Consider the following 22,092-nt stretch of genomic DNA (forward strand, 5'->3'; position numbering starts at 1 on the left):
ATAAAAACAAGCGTATGGCCTCTTGAAGTGGAGCCAGAAAAGAGGACAGGTCACGCAATGTCCTGGTTTAAAATGTCCAACGAGATAATAAAGAGTATGCAGCATGGGGCTGGCTAGAGGCAAAATTGGAAAGTTTCAAAACATCATCCCTCCACAGAGACACCTTGTCTTGAATAAAAATGGATGTAAATTCAGCAGAACCCAAGGGAACTCCAAGATAGGGATGACCTTCAGTGGCGATTTGGAGGGAGGTACCATCAAATAAACAACATGCAGCATCATAGCAATCTTCTTTAATAACCAGACAAGCATATACCAGTGATGCTGCATACTCCCATCATGTGGCTTCTTATCTGAAAGCAGCAGGTGCAGTTTTCGAAGCCTATAGTAGGCACTGTCAGTTAATTATAGGGTACTTTTTGAATCTCAGTTTTCATCAGTATAAAACGTTTAAGTAAGGATTGCCCTGAAAATTTTGTGTGCCACTCAAAATTCTGCCTTTAATATCATCCTAGAGACATTTTACACAATAAAAATCACCTTTACGGAGTAGTACTATATAGTCCATATAATATATTAAACAGCAGTAAATATAACAAAACACTTACAGGTGGCCGGATATAGAATTTTTAAAAATTGCCAAAACTTGAAGTTTATTCTCACTTGCCTCACTCACTGACCACAGTCACAAGGCTAGAGGCCAAATGAAGCAGCACATGGTCACCAGTGGGATGGGCCTTTTGGGGTTCCGACGAATGTAGGCCCTCTGCTCCTTGTCTTTTATCTTCAATCAGACTGCTTGTCTTCTTCATCCAACGAAACCATATCAAAGCATTAATTTTCCATATCAACACTGTCTTTCAGCAACATATATAGACTTCACAGAATTTTTTTAGAGCTGGATTTCAGAATTCCTGGTGCTACTATAATAGATATGTGCCAAGTTTGCAATTGGAATCCCGTTTGCAACCACGCCCATCAATTAAACATCTAGGTAGATTAATAGCAATAGAGTATGGAGATCACACCTCTTAACAATATAGCTGTGTACTTAACAGTAAATAAGATGACCTCACCCCTTATTGGTCTAGCTAGCTGCACACCCCTTGGCTGACTTGAGATATACTCTAATACAGCAGTCATGTATGATATTCTAATAGAACAGTCACAAGTTACGTTGTAGCTTTTTAGCTGTGCTACAACAAAACTATATTTTTTTTAAATTGTAAATTTAAAATGAAGTAGGGATCTATGCTACAAAATGTAGTAAAAATGAGATGAATGATGACTCAGTGGGAAAGTCCTGGTACATTAGCTCTAACAATTATTTTGCTCAATGCCAAAGTAGGGACTTTCCCACTGAGCTATGCTGTAATACCATCATTCATATCTTGTTTCACTACTTTTTGTTGCATAGATCCCTACTTCATTTTTAAATCTACAATTTTTTAAAATACTAGTTCAATAATTGAATAGTTTAAATGTTTGTGGTTTCAAAGGATTCAATATTGATGACTTAGCTAGTCTGTATATGTAATGTATAACACCAAAAGTGAATAATAAGACAACTATAGCCCATAGGCCATCAATGTAAGTCCCTGGTGGAATAATTAACAAAACATTCATTAGAGCATTTTAATGAAAGTGACTGCTCTATTAGAGTGTTTTGATCATTTTAGCAAAAGGAACCAAACAATGCTACAAAGACACATTGTGCTGTAAAATCTAACCTGTAATTGCATGATGACCATAATCAGGCATTTTACGTGGGTCATTCCCATTCCTGTTTTCTGTTCCCATTCCGTCCCCATTTTGTTCGAATTCTACTTACCCGCGTTGCAACACAGGTGTTTCACTGGGTAGGTGTGACCAGCAGCTGAGGATTTTTTGTTTAGTGTGTGTGTGTGCAGCAGAATCTAGTTACTGACCCTTATAAGAGCATTTTGATCCATTAGAATAGTTTTAATGCACAACTTTAAAGCATCATATGAATTGCATAGTCGTTTTATTTATTGTATTGTGTAGTAGGGATGAGAAAATCATCCAAAAACCAGCTTTACTTTTCCCAGATGACAACAAGACAGTATTGATTAGGTAAAACTAAGCCCAAAAAAGCCTTCAGATTGACCCGAAATGCTTTTAACAAGTTGCCAAAGATTTTTTTTCAAATATTTAATGGAATTTTCTAGTGACTGACTGACTGACTGACTGACTGACTGACTGACTGACTGACTGACTGACTGACTGACTGACTGACTGACTGACTGACTGACTGACTGACTGACTGACTGACTGACTGACTGATTGACTGACTGATTGACTGATGACTTCAGACAAGCATAACTTTGATAACAGCAGGTTTGATTTTTTGTACTGGTTGACGTTGCTTCGGCCCGAGAGGTGCCTTTTGGCATACTGCAGTATGTACAATGCATTCTTCATGGACTTACCAGTGTCCTTCTTTCTGTCTCATTCATCTTTGTTGACAGTGAAAAGTTTTGATTTGGCGGTAGCACATAATATATGGCTTCCCTTCATAATGGAAATAGTCCATAGTGGAAAGAAATGCTTTTCGAACAGTTCTTGATTCGTACTGCTGTGTAACGGGGTTGAACATAGCCAACAATAAAGCGTAATAGATATATTTCACTTTTCAGACTATAATTGATATAGCTGGGGTGTGCAGCGCTATAAGTTCACACAAAAAATTTGGAATTTTCAACTAGAGTAGGGAACATAGCACATCAATAAAAAATACTGAAACAAGCTAGTTTCATTACTTTTTATCAATGTGCTATGGTCCCCCTACTCTAGTTAAAAATTCCAATTTTTTGTGGACTTGTTAATTTAATTAGCAAATTCCTTTCAAGTATCATGCTAATGTTCAATTACAACTATGTAATATCTATAATTACAATTATCTATCCATGTAAGCCTTGTCTCAATAATAAATTAACCAACAGCAAGATTTACTTTGTGCGTCATGTAAGCATTAAAGGTACCTTCTTTTAGAAAGCCATTAGCATTCAAAACAAAATTTATATTCCTATTTCTTGTGTAACTGTCTAGCACTATCCATGCAGGTACTCATTTGTAGTAATAACAAGGATGAGCTGATTTATCCTGCATGTATTGGCTAGTAAAAGCAAAAGGTAAAATTCTGATGCAGCTAATTGTGCAGGAGTAGTTTTTATAAAGTAAAAACTGAGGAACAAAATGTTTGCACATTTTGCATAAAAGAGACTAAAACCACACAAGGTAAAAATAACAATATATTCTATAGGAGCAACATGTGGAGATCAGAGACAAATATAACAGTCAGTCACCAGACATTTGCCATCCAATTAGCCTCCATAAATCAATTTGTTCAGATAAAATTTCCTAGCTATCAAGAAAATATATTATGATTTATCTTGTTTGGTTCATTGCTTGTACTGTTAGTCTTAACTACCACTTGGTTGCTAGAAGACACTACATTCTTACAACCCAAGAAGAGGTATATAGCCATGAATGTACTAGCCCATTCAATTAGCAACAGTTGTTAGCTAACTCACAAGAGCAATGAATGATGTGAACAGTTATAAGAATTGATTGCCATGTACAATCTAACTCTTAGTTAAAATGTCCCACTGTGTCCTATCATGACCGATTAAGCCTACACATGATAGGACATTATGGTCAGTCTACTGTGAAATGTTATATTTGTCTCTGGTGAAAATAATTACAGAGCACTCATGAAAATACCCTAATACAGCAGTCACCGATTGGTTTTGAGCTTAACATAGTCTAGCAATGCTGAATAAAAGTTTAAGCAGCATGATAGAAAAATAGAATGCTGGAAAGAAAAACAAGAGAAGAAAAAATAATATGGGCTCATCCCTAAATCATAATTCTTAATTAATGATGTCACATTCCATCACATCATCCACATGTTTTACTTCAACCCAGAAAAGCTAAGAACTCTCAGCACCACTTGATCCACAATCACCCTACATGTCATGTGCTTTATCAATGCCTAGACCTGAATAGATGCCAGGTCATTTAAATGCTGGGTCAAAGTGATTACAGCAAATAATCTCCCGAGCTTCTATACAATACATGGTACTCTAGCACAACTGTTCTTTTGCGTTGATTTTAAAATAGTGTGGGCTAGAGGATGTCTCGATACCATATCTACATACAGGTGCAGACTAATGGGATTGTAAACTTCTGGAGTCATCTGGTGTTCAGATAACATGTCATCTCTTTAGATTGAGCATCAAATTGAAATATCATAATGACTTTAGTAAATTTTAAGACAATTTAATAAAACCGTCTTGGCAGATAATTATTTTGGCAGTTAGTTTGATGTAAAGTATTGTGTTCTTTTCACCAGATTTTTGTGATGGTCTCAAAATTGTAGAAACTGCTGTTGCCAGAAATGAATCAAAAGAAAGATTCTTAGAAGCTATGAGTACTGTGTATTGTGGGTGTAGGGTGGTTGATGGGAGTGTTAACATTTTACACAGACCAATGAGTGAGACTTATAGTTCTACAGATTTTGAATTCTTATCTAGTGTGGAGGAAATTGGTGACACATTAAATATTCAGAACATCAATGTAACTGATAATATAACACTGCCAAATTTACAATTGATCAGAGGACGTAACTTGATACATTATATGATACCTCCTAATGGAAATCCAGCATTGATTGTACGTTTTGTACCAGCACCAGTGTACCTACCAAAACTAACAGAGATCACATTAGGAGATGTGTACATTGTGAATGTTAGCTCTTGTAATCACAGAGGTGTCCTGTGGGAGGATATTCTTACTGACTCTAACAGTGAATATTATGATATTGGAAATGATCATTGTCCTAGTAAGTCAAGCTTGTACATAACAGTGTATGGTGTAATGATATTTTCATTTAGGCAGTACAGACATAATTGCTAGTAACTGTTCATACTGTGAGTACCAATATTGTTGGAGCTCAGGATTGTGTCAAACTTGTAAGAAGCTAATATCTTTGATATTGTAATTATCCTGTTCTATAGTGACAAAGAATTTTGGCACTTGTTTTGAAGACTGTTCAACTAGAAGGTGTTACCTGAACATTGCAGGGAATCCTCAGTGTTGTAGTAGAGAATGTGCAGCTGGTTGTGTGGGACCTAATGATAACCAGTGTACTGTGAGTAGTATCACCTGTGATGTCATCATACCACATACAGTGATATTTTAGGCATGTGAAAATTTCGACAACAATGGTACTTGTGTTACTAACTGTCCCCCAAGAGAAATATATAATCCAGACACTGGATCATTTGAGAACAATGATGACTTTAAATTTCATTTAGGCTCACTATGTGTAAATTCATGTCCTGGTAAGTAACTAATATGTTGTCATTGAGCTGTACATATTTGTATATGATTTTGTGATATGTACAGGTACACGATTTGAACAAGGAACATTTTGTGTAAGTGAGTGTCAACCAGGTTTCCAGCCAATGGATGGTGTGTGTGAGGCATGCCCAAATGGAGTTTGTGTGGGAGAAAGAGGTAAACAATAGGCTCTTGGCGCATAAACTAATCGAGTTGTCATACGTTTAATAACCTTAGCTATGAGATCAGTGTTAAAAGTGGGTCAGTACTGCTGACCCATTGACTCAAATAGTAATACAGATGGGACACGATGTTTGACTCAGATAAATTAAAGCAAAGCATCAATAGTTATATAGCATATATGAGTGGTGTAATTTAGTGTGAAACTATAGTAGTTAGCCTGCATTTTATAGTATTAATTGTGGAAAATAATCTGCAAGAGGATTAGAGGAAAATGTACCTATGTTTCCTTGCAGTTAAACACAAATAATTAATGATCATTAAGTTGGGATAACAACACACATTCCAGATAAGTGAGCATGGCTCACATTTTCATTAGGTCTTGTTATTGTAAATCACGTGTGATCTGATCTGGGATGTTTTAATGATTCAGCAAGACCACTTGACCTATGACCCAGATATGTATTCCAGATGTCCCAACCCACTTTCAACGGAATCTCTATAGTATTTTTCAAAGCAACTTTTTGTCTATAGACTTTGTTCAAAGACAGACTGTAGATTTAGCACTTAACATTCTACATACAATACCATGACTTGGCAGATGTAACATACAATAGTATAAATGATCATTACATACAAGGTTAATTGTTACCTGGTAATTTAACATTTCTCAGATTTTTTATAAGGATTACATGCATAACAAGAATGCAATCAGAAATTATGCATCAATCCTTTTGTTTTCTCTACAGCCTGCAGAGGAATGGATGACACTGCTAATGGAAGAAATGTGCTTCCTGGATCAGTGTCCAATTTCAGAGATTGTGTCATTGTCAATGGTGACCTGATATTTAATTTCAATACCTACAGAGAATTTAGGTATAGTGACACTTTTTAAACACATCATAATATTATGTATAATCTTACAGTGACCCTAATCCTGCAGTTGACCTATCACAAGCAAGAACGTTTTTGTCAGATATCGAGGTCATTTTAGGACAACTTGAGATCAGTAACTGGGGAGAGGCTATATTTGATTATCTTCCTAACCTGATGTATGTTGGAGGATTTGAAGGGCGTAGTTCTTTAACAAGTGGAAATCCTGATTCTTTTGGAATACTTGACAATGCTGTATTGGAGCAGGTGCACTTCCCTAGACTAGTACAGGTATCAGGATGGAATGCTACTATATCAAACAATCCCAACTTGTGCTTTATTGGAGATCTGGACTATTATTTAGCACCAGAACTGCATGTGGTGGACATAACTCCCACATTGAATGCAACAAAATCATATAGTGAATGTGGTAAGTTTAGCACCTACGTATACTATGTAGTAAGTGAATAACACTGTGAAAAAAGAGGGATATAAGATGGTATTTCCAGTGGCTTATTGAATACAAAAAAGCTTGGTATAACCTGTATTATACTAACAATCTCATGTAAGACTTCAGTTAATGGGTTGTATACAATCACTGGACTGGACTAGTGGACTGGACTGGTGGACTGGACTACTGGACTCAGTTTTTTTTGTTTGTTTTTCATTTTAGCACATATTTGGGCAACTGGTTGTAGCTATTGCTACATTGAATGTAAAATATGCAGGTGAATCTGTCTACTTGGCACTGTCTGTTATCTTAGAATTGTGTGCAATTCTCTCTCTCTTGGCATAATGTCTATTGTACGACTACCATTTGTCTTATCATGAAGTACAAACCATACAGTATATGTGTATGTAGTAACCATGCAAGTTATAGTCATGGAGTCAGCTAAATTAAGTGGTGACAGTTAACTGCCTTGCTATTCAATAGCTGATAAAAAGGTTCTATAGTTTTACATGACGGCAATAACAAGTGAAATCACATGCACAAGATTTCAACCAATCAAATTGATTCATTTTGAACTTTAAACTATAATTACCGCATGTGACTTCTGTTTTAGATTTGTTGACACGCAAGAACTATTAGAACCTCTGTACATAGCTGAAGCTGGGCAATGTTGACAAGTCTGCCATGATCACATCTTTCTTTTGTTTGTGTGTGGGTTTCTTTATGTGTGGAGAAGTACATGAGACTAACATACTTGCAAGCAGTTGCCCAAACATTTGGTTAAAAAAGGGAAAATACCTGAGTCCAGTAGTCCAGTCCACCAGTCCAGTCCACTAGTCTAGTCCAGTGATTGTATACAACCCAGTTAATGTGTTAAATATACTGAAACCATATATGCGATGGTATAGTGTGGGCATTATATTAGATATAAGCTATTTGAGGTAATGTGGTAAATAAACTGAAACCACATATGCAATAGTATAGTATGGATTATACTAAAGTATAAGATGAGTATAATACAGGATTTATATGAAGGCTTATTTGTATTCAATAAGCCACTGGAAATACCATATTATATCCCACTTTTTGCACAGTGTAATACTTTGGCCTATATAAGTTTTGTCTGATGCACTATCGGCATGTGTGTATATCACTGCTTATATAATATGTGACCCAGTCTGACAAAACCGGGCTTATCGCCTATTTAAAAGTATCAAGAAAAGCCGGTTTTAAGTATTTAGTGTGTTGTAGCTCGCCAATGGTTGAAGCTATGTGTACCAAATTTTCACACGTTTTACACCAATTCCTTACCTTCCAGAGCATCCACTGTGCAAGTAACCAACAACTAAGTTTCCCGCGATTTTAGATAGTTTTTAAACTGAGGTTGACTGTATCAGGCGAGCTGCAAATTAGGTGGGAGGCGGGGGCCCTGGAAGGCGGGAAAGATGGTGTTCAAAAATTGAATAGGAAGGCCAAGGGATGAATTGGGCCAAGTTTTGAGCCAGTGAGGTCTCAAAACTGGCTAAAATGAAAGGAAACGCACATCAGAGGTACTCATTCAACACCACAGAGCTGTACAGCCACACACAGTCATTTCCCAGGCTGACCAGAGCTCCATTAAGGCCCCACACCACACGTACGGATCGCCACTGGGCTTGGGAAAAGCAGCCAGCAAAACCAGACCACTCAAGTCTAGCTGATTTTAAATGTGGAATTAGATAGTTTATTCATGTAGCTGTGTGTCCTGGGTGAAAATTCGAATCTGCTGACATGGGCAATAAGACTGGTTTTCTCAGACTGGGTCACATATGTGCATTGTATACAGTAGCTATATCTGCACACATTAATAAACAACCCTTAAGTTATAAACACTGGATATAAGTATATATTAAACGTAATTTGCTGCATTTGTAAGATAGTTACATCAAAGATATTGTATTATCTTGATAAAGCATGAACTCGATATATGATAGTGATGTGTAAAAATAGCCTCTACATAGTTATAATCTTGTGCTTTTAATCTCTTGCGCTCCCTTCCATCCCCAACCCATCACCACTATTTGAGCTCGCCAGATACAGTCAACCTTGAGCTAAACTATTGGGAAACTTAACTGTTGGCTACTTGTACAGTAGATTCTCTGATAGGTAAGGAATTGGTGTAAAACTTGATACACATAGCTTTAACCATTGTCAAGCTACAACATGCTAATACTTAAAACCAGGTATGCTTAAATAGGCAATAAAGACCATCTTACCAGAGACAGTCACAATAAATATTGAATTTTCAGTACAAGTATAGCTGCAAAGGTCACCAATGGTCAATTCATTATATCAAAAATAAACATGGTGCAATTGATATGAAACGTTTCATGCTTTTCTCACATATCGCACAAGTTTCACACTATGCTGCTATACTAGCAAATTGATAAAAAGTCTCTGTTGCAGCCTCTGAAACAGAGATGTTAGAGTAAGGTAAAAGGGGAGAAACTTCGACAATGAAAGTTACATAGCCAAACAACAGACACGGATGTCATTCACAGGAGTCTAGAAGAATGCCCAAGGAAAATTTTAGAATGATGAATTCTAGCCATGTTCAACTGAATTTGTTGCTTGAGCACTAAATTTGTCTGTGCAACAAGATTGGCAGCTAGACAAACTACAAAGTAAGATGTAGCTGCTACTACAACCAAGAAAACATTCTTTTCACACATCCATACATTGATAATGCCTTAACGGAAATTACCAATAATATTTTGCTGAGCAAAGGGCACCTTCTAATCAATTTTGAACTACAGTCATCATGTGAATATGTGCCTTCAAAGGTCTTGTTTTTTTTTTCTTTTTTTTTCTTTTCACAGTGTGCCTGGGGTAGGAGGGATTTTTTCCTTTCTTTGACCCATTTTCTGTTTCGCCTTATTAGTTGGTTTAAAGTTGTCTTAATGTCTCCAATATTTGTTTATTAGGTTAGGTAATTCAAAGGCTGCAGCACAAGTTGCTGTATACCTTCAGTACTGGTCACTGTAAAACTTTAATAACAATAATAACAATAACAATGCTTATAAAAATGGCCATAACTCATAGATGTTATTGCACATTGAGTTACAGTCCAAGTTTCACACAGGTGAGATATAGATCAAGGGATCGGAATTTGCATGATTTAACCTACAACTGTAGTAAACAACCCTGTAGATTACAAGTTTAGTGATTACTGTATATCTGTGTGGCATACTCTGTACAGAGATTCTACACAGTAATAAATAAAACAAATGAATAAAGGTGATAATTCTTCTGTAATTTGCTATATATAGCGATGGGAACAAGCACTCATGACACAAGCTGATTGATTTGTTAGACATATGGTGTTTTCTAGTGTGTATCAGGCTCTCTCCACAGCAAAAATAGACCATCTTGTGATGAATGGTCAGATTCTTGCAGACCATTTAATTTTCAGCAATAAATCCGATCTTCAATGTGGACCAGTTTGCACATGCACACATCACTTGAGGCAACATACCCCAATGGCTAGAGCATTGGCCTGGTAATCAAAAGGGTCCAGGTTCGATTCCCAGTTACACCAATTTGGTGTGGTTGTTTCCTTGAGCAAAAAACTTTATTCACATTGCTCCAGTATAGCCAGCTGACCTGGTGGCCTCTTGTCAACTGAAGAAGCAGCCCATGCACACATCCTGGTGTTTACTGGTGAAGTAAATACCCAACTGTTCTGGTCAAACTTAGCAGTGTTGGGGTCGTTGTGGAACTTAGGGTTCTGCAACTCCTCTTCATGAGACCTCCTGTGGGTTACTAGCTCTGGGATTTACCTGCACAAGCCTCAAACACTGGAGTGATGCACAGGAATCCCAGTGCTGATTCGCTTGGCAGCAGTAGCTGTTATTGCATGGTTGCTGTAGGCTGCACTTTTGCTTTTACGCCATTAGAATGATGCAACCTTTGAACCTTGGTTAAAATGCAGTATATTGGTTTATGCACTAATTACAAGAGCATGTGATAAATATTATTGTAGTTGACTGCTCTATTAGAGTATCTTGATCTGTTGTTACAAGCATTGACCAATAACTCTCTCACTGCCTATGCACTGAAAAACATTCAGTTGACAGTAACAACCACTACAGTGAATTATTGTTGTCATACACTATAGTATAGTAGTACTATATGTTAGGAATCATGGAGGTTTGCAAAAAAATATTGACCAGAAACCAGCCCAACAATACCTTTATTGTCCTGATTAGGTATATAACCAAGCCCAATATATGTAGTGCTTTAAATATGACCCAAACATAGTGTTGTGAAAATTTTACTTACATGTACTGACCGACTGATGCCTTCACACAAGTACACTGAATAATGGCTATGGCTATATTGCAAGCTTGATTTTCACTACTAGACATCACTTCAGCCTGAAAGGTTACTTTTGGCATAAGCGTACAATGTACACCTTTTGCTCCCCTTTATATCCCATGTCTTTTCACTGACAGTGCAAGGTGGCGGTTCCTGCACTTTTCATAGTGAATGGGTTATTGATTGTAATGTGTGTAACACTGTGTGACAAGCTGAACATAGCTAAAATGAAGAGCCAATTCACTTTCCAGTAATTGATAGTTGAGACAAACATTTAGATGCAAAATCCATATGGCTGGTGCTGTTCTTTCTTTTGATGTGGATTGCGTGGATTCACCAGTGTTATGTTAAGCAAAAATATAAGGAAATCAGGACTGAAGTGGGGATTACAATTACATGTACAATTGTACCTGAGTATATAGGTGTAGGTACCGGTGACTAGATATGGCACAATATGAGGTATTTAGATGTTGTGAAAATTTATCTTGTAACTGGCTTCAGAAGTTACTAGGTTACAATGGAAATGAACTGAATGGCACAACAAATTGTACTGGGAAATTACAAATATTTGAAGTGATTAAAGCTGATGACAGTGGTCACAACAAATTACAATAGAATACAATGGGTAACAGTGGGTTACGATAGGTAACAATGGGCTACAGTAGGTAACAATGGGCTACAGTAGGTAACTATGGGTTACAGTAGGTTACAATAGGTTACAGTAGGTAACAATGGGTTACAGTAGGTTACAATGGGTTACAGTAGGTTACAATGGGTTACGGTAGGTTACAATGGATTACGGTAGGTAACAATAGGTTACAATGGGTTACAGTGGGTTACAGTAGGTTACAATGGGTTACGGTAGGTAACAATGAGTTACAGTAGGTTACAATGGGTTACGGTAGGTTACAATGGGTTACGGTAGGTTACAATGGGTTACGGTAGGTTACAATGGGTTACGGTAGGTTACAATGGGTTACGGTAGGTTACAATGGGTTACGATAGGTTACACTGGGTTACGATAGGTTACAATGGGTTACGGTAGGTTACAATGGGTTACGGTAGGTTACAATGGGTTACGGTATGTTACAATGGGTTACGGTAGGTTACAATGGGTTACGATAGGTTACAATGGGATACAGTGAGTTACAGTAGGTTACAATGGGTTATGGTAGGTTACAATGGGTTACGGTAGGTTACAATAGGTTACAATGGGTTACAGTGGATTACAGTAGGTTACACTGGGTTACGGTAGGTTACAATGGGTTACGGTAGGTTACAATGGGTTATGGTAGGTTACAATGGGTTACGGTAGGTTACAATAGGTTACAATGGGTTACAGTGGATTACAGTAGGTTACACTGGGTTACGGTAGGTTACAATGGGTTACGGTAGGTTACAATGGGATACGGTAGGTTACAATGGGTTACGGTAGGTTACAATGGGTTACGGTAGGTTACAATTGGTTATGATAGGTTACACTGGGTTACGATAGGTTACAGTGGGTTATGGTAGGTTACAATGGGTTACGGTAGGTAACAATGGGTTACAGTAGGTTACAATGGGTTACGATAGGTTACAATAGGTTACGATAGGTTACAATAGGTTACCATGGGTTACAATGGGTTACGGTAGGTTACAATGGGTTACTGTAGGTTACAATGGGTTACGATAGGTTACAATAGGCTATGATAGGTTACAATGGGTTACAGTGGGTTACAGTAGGTTACAATGGTTTACGGTAGGTAACAATGGGTTACGGTAGGTTACAATGTGTTACGGTAGGTTACAATGGGTTACGGTAGGTTACAATGGGTTACGGTAGGTTACAATGGGTTACGATAGGTTACACTGGGTTACGATAGGTTACAATGGGTTACGGTAGGTTACAATGGGTTACGGTAGGTTACAATGGGTTACGGTATGTTACAATGGGTTACGGTAGGTTACAATGGGTTACGATAGGTTACAATGGGATACAGTGAGTTACAGTAGGTTACAATGGGTTATGGTAGGTTACAATGGGTTACGGTAGGTTACAATAGGTTACAATGGGTTACAGTGGATTACAGTAGGTTACACTGGGTTACGGTAGGTTACAATGGGTTACGGTAGGTTACAATGGGTTATGGTAGGTTACAATGGGTTACGGTAGGTTACAATAGGTTACAATGGGTTACAGTGGATTACAGTAGGTTACACTGGGTTACGGTAGGTTACAATGGGTTACGGTAGGTTACAATGGGTTACGGTAGGTTACAATGGGTTACGGTAGGTTACAATGGGTTACGGTAGGTTACAATTGGTTATGATAGGTTACACTGGGTTACGATAGGTTACAGTGGGTTATGGTAGGTTACAATGGGTTACGGTAGGTAACAATGGGTTACAGTAGGTTACAATGGGTTACGATAGGTTACAATAGGTTACGATAGGTTACAATAGGTTACCATGGGTTACAATGGGTTACGGTAGGTTACAATGGGTTACTGTAGGTTACAATGGGTTACTGTAGGTTACAATGGGTTACGATAGGTTACAATAGGCTATGATAGGTTACAATGGGTTACAGTGGGTTACAGTAGGTTACAATGGTTTACGGTAGGTAACAATGGGTTACGGTAGGTTACAATGTGTTACGGTAGGTTACAATGGGTTACGGTAGGTTACAATGGGTTACGGTAGGTTACAATGGGTTACGGTAGGTTACAATGGGTTATGGTAGGTTACAATGGGTTACGGTAGGTTACGATAGGTTACAATAGGTTACAATGGGTTACAGTGGGTTACCGTAGGTTACAATGGGTTATAGTAGGTAACAATGGGTTACTGTAGGTTACAATGGGTTACGGTAGGTTACAATGGATTACGGTAGGTTACAATGGGTTACGATAGGTTACAATGGGTTACGATAGGTTACAATTGGTTACGATAGGTTACAGTGGGTTACAATGGGTTACGGTAGGTTACAATGGGTTACAGTAGGTTACAATGGGTTACAGTAGGTTACAATAGGTTACGGTAGGTTACAATGGGTTATAATAGGTTACATTGAGTTACAATAGGTTACAGTAGGTTAAAATGGGTTACAGTAGGTTACAACGGGTTACAGTAGGTTACAATGGGTTACGGTAGGTTACAATGGATTACAATAGGTTACAATGGGTTACAATAGGTTACAGTGAGTTACAATAGGTTACAATGGGTTACAGTAGGTTACAATGGGTTACAATAGGTTACAATGGGTTACATTGAGTTACAATAGGTTACGATGGGTTACAATAGGTTACAATGGGTTACATAGGTTACAATGGGTTACAGTAGGATACAATCGGTTACAATGAGTTACGGTAGGGTACAATGGGTTACAGTGGGTTACAATAGGTTACAGTGAGTTACAATAGGTTACAATGAGTTACGGTAGGTTACAATAGGTCACAGTAGGTTACAATAGGTTGCAATGGGTTACAGTGGGTTACAATAGGTTACAATGGGTTACAGTAGGTTACAATGGGCTACAGTAAGTTGCAATAGGTTACAGTAGTTTACAATGGGTTACAGTAGGTTACAATGGGTTGCAGTAGGTTACAATGGGTTACGGTAGGTTACAATGGGTTACGATAGGTTACAATGGGTTATGGTAGGTTACAATAGGTTACAATGGGTTATAGTAAGTTACAATGGGTTACAGTAATTTACAGTTGGTTACGGTAGGCTGCAGTGGGTTACAACAGGTTACAGTATGTTACAACATGTTATAATGGGTTACAACAAGTTACGGTGGGTTATAAGAAGCTACGGTTGATTACAATAGGTTATGATAGGCTACAGTCTGTTACAAACAGTTACAGTGGTTTAAGGCCTGTGACAATGAGTTATGATGGGTTACAATAGGTTATTTTTGGTTACAGCAGGTTATGATAAGTTGCAACAAAGTACAGTCGGTTACAGCTTGTTACAACACTTCCAATAGTAGAAAATTATGCATATTTGACTATAACTTCTGATTGACAGTGTTCTGTTGTTTTGTATTATGATATTTTTAATTTCCATGAATCAAATGGAAAATATCTGTGTCCATGGCAACCACAATGATTATGCCACAATATACATATTGTAAAACTACTCCTACACACTTTTGAGTTTTTTCTAACAACTACACTCATTCAGCTTAAAAATTGTGATGTGAGAGTTTGGAATTTGTTTTTAATGGTAGTTATATACTTTGAAACAAATCAAATTACTGTATTATTATTATTTGATTCGGCCATGATTTCTAAATTGTTGGCAGGCTTTCCTATAATAATTATATATTTAAATTGCTTCCAGAAATTATCTAAATACTGATATAATTATAGTGCTTGAATGTTAACATTGCTATGGTGGGTGCAGTTACAACTGTTGCAGAGATAGTTACTAGTCCAGTAGAATGACTAGTTTAGAGATATTTGTAATATTAAAAACAGTACTACAGCAGAATACAACTAGCAACAACTTTATAACTCAGCAAAATCAGAGATAACAGCATACAAATGACAAGTCCTTATGTACAAAACTAAATCATCTATAAATACTACTGTTCTACTACATTCTGCAATAACTAGAATGATCAAATTTCCTCAAAGTTCTAAGTAGTTCTACCGAGTTCTAGAACATTCTGGACATGTATTCTTCCTTAAAAACAACTGCATGTGTTTGGTAAATAGTTCCATTGATTTAATAGCAAAAAATGTGTTGTCTAGCTGATGACCTAGGCATCAACTTCAGCTGATGCCCATGGCCTCTGGTAATGGTTGAACTACAGGGGTGCAAATAGTAGGTTCCATGTCATAATAGTTATTCAGTATTTTGTAGGAATCAATCAAATTACCCCTTTGGCATCTGTAGTAAAGGGATACAGACCTTATTTTTAAGCGGCTTTCATATGACAAATGTGAGATCATGAAGGTATTGGTGGCTTGTCTCTGAACTTTTTCTAGTACTGTACGTTTATATCTTTGGCCAGATAAGGGTTCCAAACCTGTACACAGTACTCAATATGGGACGTACATACATTTTGAATAAAAAGACAAGCATATCAACTAACACCTTCTGATAAAACAGAGAACCTGAGAAGCTTTAACTACAGCTCTCTGACCGTGTAGAGATGGCTTTAAGTCACTCCTACACATACGCCAAGATCTTTCTCCTCACTGACTACTTCTAAATCAGTAGATAAGTTGGTGGTAATGCCCTCAACCATTCTAGTTGCTAAGTGTATGGGCAAGTGGGTTGAGATCTTTGGCAAGTAATGCCTTGGAGCACCAGAGACTACAATGTCATTTTACCTTTTGTGTAAGTATACAAGGAATTCCTTATCACATCACAAATTCAAACAATCTTGTTGCACCATTTTGCACTATTCCAATACTTATTGATATCAGAGGAGGTTGGACTCGATACAAGTGCTACTGAAAATTATTAGCATTAATTAAATACTTCAAGACTAAAATAAAGTTGATACAAGGCCCTAAGACACTGCCCTGTGGAACAGCACTGATTACAATAGACCAGAAAGAAGCTGATCCACTGACACAAATCCTTTGCCTACAATTACTTAAGAAATTTTGAATCCACTTAAGAATGTCTCCATTTACTCAATGAGCTTCAAGTTTGCAAATCAGTAGCTTGTGGGAGACTTTATCAAAGGTTTTCTGAAGATCCAGGTACATGCAAAATATCAATATCTTTACCAGCATCAAAACAGTCAGTATATAATGGTTTACCACTGTCAGTAGCTGCAGTTCACAAGATCTTCCAAAATGAAATCCATATTGTACATAAGATTACAGCAAATTTGACTCCAGGTGTTCCATTAGGTGAATTTTTGTGATGGCTTCAAGCATTTTGCATATCACAGATGTTAAACTCACCAGAAGGTAGTTGCTGGGTTTGGCCTGCATCCCTTCTTGAATATTGATGTAACATTTGGCATCCTTACATGAGTTGGGTAGAGTGGATTCTTCAAGTGATTTATTAAAAGCAGTGTCAAGGGTAAAACTAGACCATTACAAATGCTAAACAAAACATAAGGTTGACAATTGTCAGGACCAGCTGCATCTAACTTATTTGTTTTCAATCTACATAATATTATTGCATGGTTGAGAGTATATATACTTCTTCAGGTGTTACTGTGAATTTATCAAAAACCGTAAAAAAAATAATCTGAAATTAAACGGGGGCATAAATTGGTAACCTGTTGTAACACATCGTAACCCAGTAACTTATCCTAACCCACTGTAACCTATTGTAATCATATGTGGCTTAAAATGAAGTAATATTCTCCTTAAAAATCCTGAAATTCTAATTGTAACTTACCGTATCCCACTGTAACCCACTATAACCCCATTGTGACCTATTGTAACCTACTGCAACCCATTGTAACCTATTGTAATTGCTACCCCATTTCAACCTACTGTAACCGACTGTAACCCATTGCAACCTACAGTGACACATTGTAATCTACTGTAACCCATTGTAACCTACTTTGTAACCTAATGTAATCCATTGTAACCCATTGTAACCTACTATAACCCATTGTAACCTACCGTAACCCATTGTAACCTACTGTAACCTATTGTAACCTACTGGAACCCATTGTAACCTACTGTAACCCATTGTAACCTATTGTACCCTACCGTAACCCATTGTAAAACCTATTGTAACCCACTGTAACCTACCGTAACCCATTGTAACTCACTGTAACCTACCGTACCCCATTGTAACCTATTGTAACCCATTGTAACCTATTGTAACCTACCGTAACCCATTGTAACCTACTGTAACCCATTGTAACTCATTGTAACCCATTGTAACCTACTGTAACACATTGTAACCTACTGTAACCCATTGTAACTCACTGTAACCTACTGTAACCCATTGCACCCTACCGTAACCCATTGTAAAACCTATTGTAACCCATTGTAACCTACTGTAACACATTGTAGCCTACTGTAACCTATTGTAACTCACTGTAACCCATTGCAACCTATTGTAAACCATTGTAACCTATTGTAGCCTATTGTAACCCATTGTAACCTACTGTAACCCATTGTAACCTACTGTAACTTATTGTAACCTACCGTAACCCATTGTAATCTATTGTAACCCATTGTAACCTACCGTAACCCATTGTAACCTACTGTAACCCATTGTAACCTACCGTAACCCATTGTAACCTATTGTATCCTACTGTAACCTACCGTAACCCATTATAACCTACTGTAACTTATTGTAACCTACCGTAACCCATTGTAACCTATTGTAACCCCTTGTAACCTATTGTAACCCATTGTAACCTACTGTAACCTACCGTAACCCATTGTAACCTACCGTAACCCATTGTAACCTATTATAACCCATTGTAACCTACTGTAACCCATTGTAACCTACTATAACCCATTGTAACCTACTGTAACCTATTGTAACCTACTGTAACTTATTGTAACCTACCGTAACCCATTGTAACCCATTGTAACCTACTGTAACCTACCGTAACCCATTGTAACCTACCGTAACCCATTGTAACCTATTGTAACCCATTGTAACCTACTGTAACCTACCGTAACCCATTGTAACCTATCATAACCCATTGTAACCTACTGTAACTCACTATAACCCATTGCAACCTACCATAATCCATTGTAACCTACCGTAACCCATTGTAACCTACTGTAACCCATTGTAACCTACCGTAACCCATTGTAACCTATTGTATCCTACTGTAACCTACCGTAACCCATTATAACCTACTGTAACTTATTGTAACCTACCGTAACCCATTGTAACCTATTGTAACCTACTGTAACCTACCGTAACCCATTGTAACCTACCGTAACCCATTGTAATCTATTGTAACCCATTGTATCCTACTGTAACCCATTATAACCTACTGTAACTTATTGTAACCTACCGTAACCCATTGTAACCTATTGTAACCCATTGTAACCTACTGTAACCTACCGTAACCCATTGTAACCTACCGTAACCCATTGTAACCTATTGTAACCCATTGTAACCTACTGTAACCTACCGTAACCCATTGTAACCTACCGTAACCCATTGTAACCTATTGTAACCCATTATAACCTAGTGTAACTTATTGTAACCTACCGTAACCCATTGTAACCCATTGTAACCTACTGTAACCTACCGTAACCCATTGTAACCTATTGTAACCTACTGTAACCTACCGTAACCCATTGTAACCTACTGTAACCTACCGTAACCCATTGTAACCTACCATAACCCATTGTAACCTATTGTAACCTATTGTAACCTACCGTAACCCATTGTAACCTATTGTAACTCACTGTAACCCATTGCAACCTACCATAATCCATTGTAACCTACTGTGCCTACCGTAACCCATTGTAACCTACTGTAACCTACCGTAACCCATTGTAACCTACCGTAACCCATTGTAACCTATTGTAACCCATTGTAACCTACCGTAACCCATTGTAACTCACTGTAACCCATTGCAACCTACCATAATCCATTGTAACCTACTGTGCCTACCGTAACCCATTGTAACCTACCGTAACCCATTGTAACCTACTGTAACCCATTGTAACCTACTGTAACCCATTGTAACCTACCGTAACCATTGTAACCTACCGTAACTCATTGTAACCTATAGTAATCTACTGTAACCCATTGTAACCTACCGTAACCCATTGTAACCTACTGTAACACATTGTAACCTATTGTATTCCATTGAAACCTATTGCAATTTGTTGTGGCCACTGTCATCTGCTTTAACCATTTCCCACTACAATTTGTTGTGTCATTCAGTTCATCTCTACTGTAACCTAGTAACTTCTGAAACCAGTTATAAGATAAATTTTCACAACATCTAAATACATTTTTAACCAATTGTAGTAAGATATTAGGAGCTAAATTATATAAAGTCATAAAAGATTACTGAGATATTAGTAGTTAAAGTTGTAACTTTGTAACTTGTGTAACTGGTTACAATGATTTTTTTCAGGATTTTTAAGGAGAATATTACCTCATATTAAGCCACATATGCCGGTGACCACCCTCATTTCATTACCTATAATCTCTAATCAAGATTTTTCTTGTACTTGTGTATGTGCAGTGTGATATAATCAATTTCTCCACAGTTGCTGCAGGAATGTCATGTCACAACCAGTGTAATGAGACATATCAGTGTTGGGGTCCAGCTGATACTGACTGTGTAGTGTGTAAAGTTTACCTGTACAGGAATGGAGCTGAACGTATCTGTGTTGACTCCTGTGAGTCTACTAGACTACAATCACTAAATGTGTAAGTGGCATCTTGTAGGAGTTCTTTATGGTAATTTACATACACTGTTTTTGTTTAAAGGTTTGCTTATGCTGACAACTCTACAATGACATGTGAATTGTGTAATGAAGAGTGTAGGGATACTTGTTCTGGTCCAGTAAGTTCATTACACAATAATGTTTCATTAGTTTGTGTCACATATTACAGGCACCTAGTGACTGTTTTGGTCGATGTAAGAACTTTTCTCTTCCCACTGCCAACAACACTATCACTTGTGTTTCACAGTGTCCATTGGGTAGTTATCCTAATGACACTAACTTCTGTCTCCCTTGTAACAGTGTGTGTGTGCCACAAACTGGATGTAGTGGTCCTAGTGATCGTTTAGAAGATGGTGGATGTAATCGTTGTTATCATGTGTTGAGAAATTATAGTTTAGGTCAAGTTAGGTGTCTACCAGATGATGGCTGTATTGACAGAACATTTTTAAATCTTCCATTTGATCCTGTAGAACCATTTCCATTCCCAACAAGGTTTTGTGATCCTTGTCATGAACACTGTCAATCTTGTAATGGACCTGAGGCCCATCAATGTTCACAATGTTTAGTTGCATCAAGAGAAGACAGTCAAGGTCGTTCTATTTGTGTTGGTAGTTGTGAAGATGGAGAATATGTCAGTGCCAAACGTTGTCTATTATGTCATGAAGAGTGTGATGGATGTATTGGTGGGAGTCAACAAGAATGTATTGCTTGTCAGAATTTGAAGAACTTTTTGGGTGATGGTGACAGATTTGAGTGTAGAGCTTTTGGAACATGTCCTGATAACAAATATGAGAAATTGCTTAATTTAACATGTGATCAATGTCATCCCAATTGTGCAGAATGTATTGGTCCAGAGTCCACCAATTGTACAATATGTAATGATGCAGGATATATCATCATTCCATCAGTAAATGAAGATATAGAACTGCGTAATTGCTGTGATGCTGGCTTTATGGCAGTACAAGAAAATCAAACATGTATTCCAGAAGTATCTATTGCTCCAATTGTGTAAGTAATTGAATAGTTACATATATCAGATTTAAATCACTATAATAATACAGGAGTGAAGATGAAACTCCAGTGGTTGCAATAATAGGAGGTGCATTAGGTGGACTAGTACTGATAGTTTGTATCATAATAATTATTATCATAACCAGTCGGGGATTATACAAATTTCACTTTGTGCCAGTCTCACACAAACAGGTACATATAATGACTGCAACTATGAGACCCTGTGTTACTATAGCCTGGTTGTTATGTAGGTAGCTGAAAATCCACTGTATGAAACATATCCATTTTCTGGCATGAAAACAGAAAAGGTATGCAGTGTATCACATAAAATTGTACATAATATTAACACTTTGTAGATACTGCAGCCTCCAAAAGTAGCTCCCAATGAAGCAAGACTTATTGTAATACCAGAAACTGCACTGGAAATAGGAAAAGAACTTGGAAGTGGAGCATTTGGAACTGTTTATAAAGTCTATACTTTAGATGCATTCATGTTGCATATAGCTGCAA

General features: G+C 37.4%; 1 protein-coding gene across 1 annotated transcript in view; it reads left to right on the plus strand.

Moving 5' to 3' along the window:
• Positions 1–22,092, plus strand: part of LOC136240502 (epidermal growth factor receptor-like) — a 43,160-nt gene that overhangs the window by 19,225 nt on the left and 1,843 nt on the right. The window contains exons 3-15 of the mRNA XM_066031489.1: positions 4,376–4,864; positions 4,917–4,994; positions 5,040–5,173; positions 5,225–5,366; positions 5,431–5,541; positions 6,294–6,420; positions 6,471–6,847; positions 20,392–20,554; positions 20,615–20,690; positions 20,741–21,579; positions 21,633–21,774; positions 21,834–21,890; positions 21,939–22,052. Coding sequence (XP_065887561.1) covers positions 4,376–4,864; positions 4,917–4,994; positions 5,040–5,173; positions 5,225–5,366; positions 5,431–5,541; positions 6,294–6,420; positions 6,471–6,847; positions 20,392–20,554; positions 20,615–20,690; positions 20,741–21,579; positions 21,633–21,774; positions 21,834–21,890; positions 21,939–22,052 — 2,849 coding nt within the window. The remainder of the gene's footprint in view (positions 1–4,375; positions 4,865–4,916; positions 4,995–5,039; positions 5,174–5,224; positions 5,367–5,430; positions 5,542–6,293; positions 6,421–6,470; positions 6,848–20,391; positions 20,555–20,614; positions 20,691–20,740; positions 21,580–21,632; positions 21,775–21,833; positions 21,891–21,938; positions 22,053–22,092) is intronic.

Source organism: Dysidea avara, chromosome 12, assembly GCF_963678975.1.
Source record: "Dysidea avara chromosome 12, odDysAvar1.4, whole genome shotgun sequence".
Lineage (NCBI taxonomy): Eukaryota > Metazoa > Porifera > Demospongiae > Dictyoceratida > Dysideidae > Dysidea > Dysidea avara.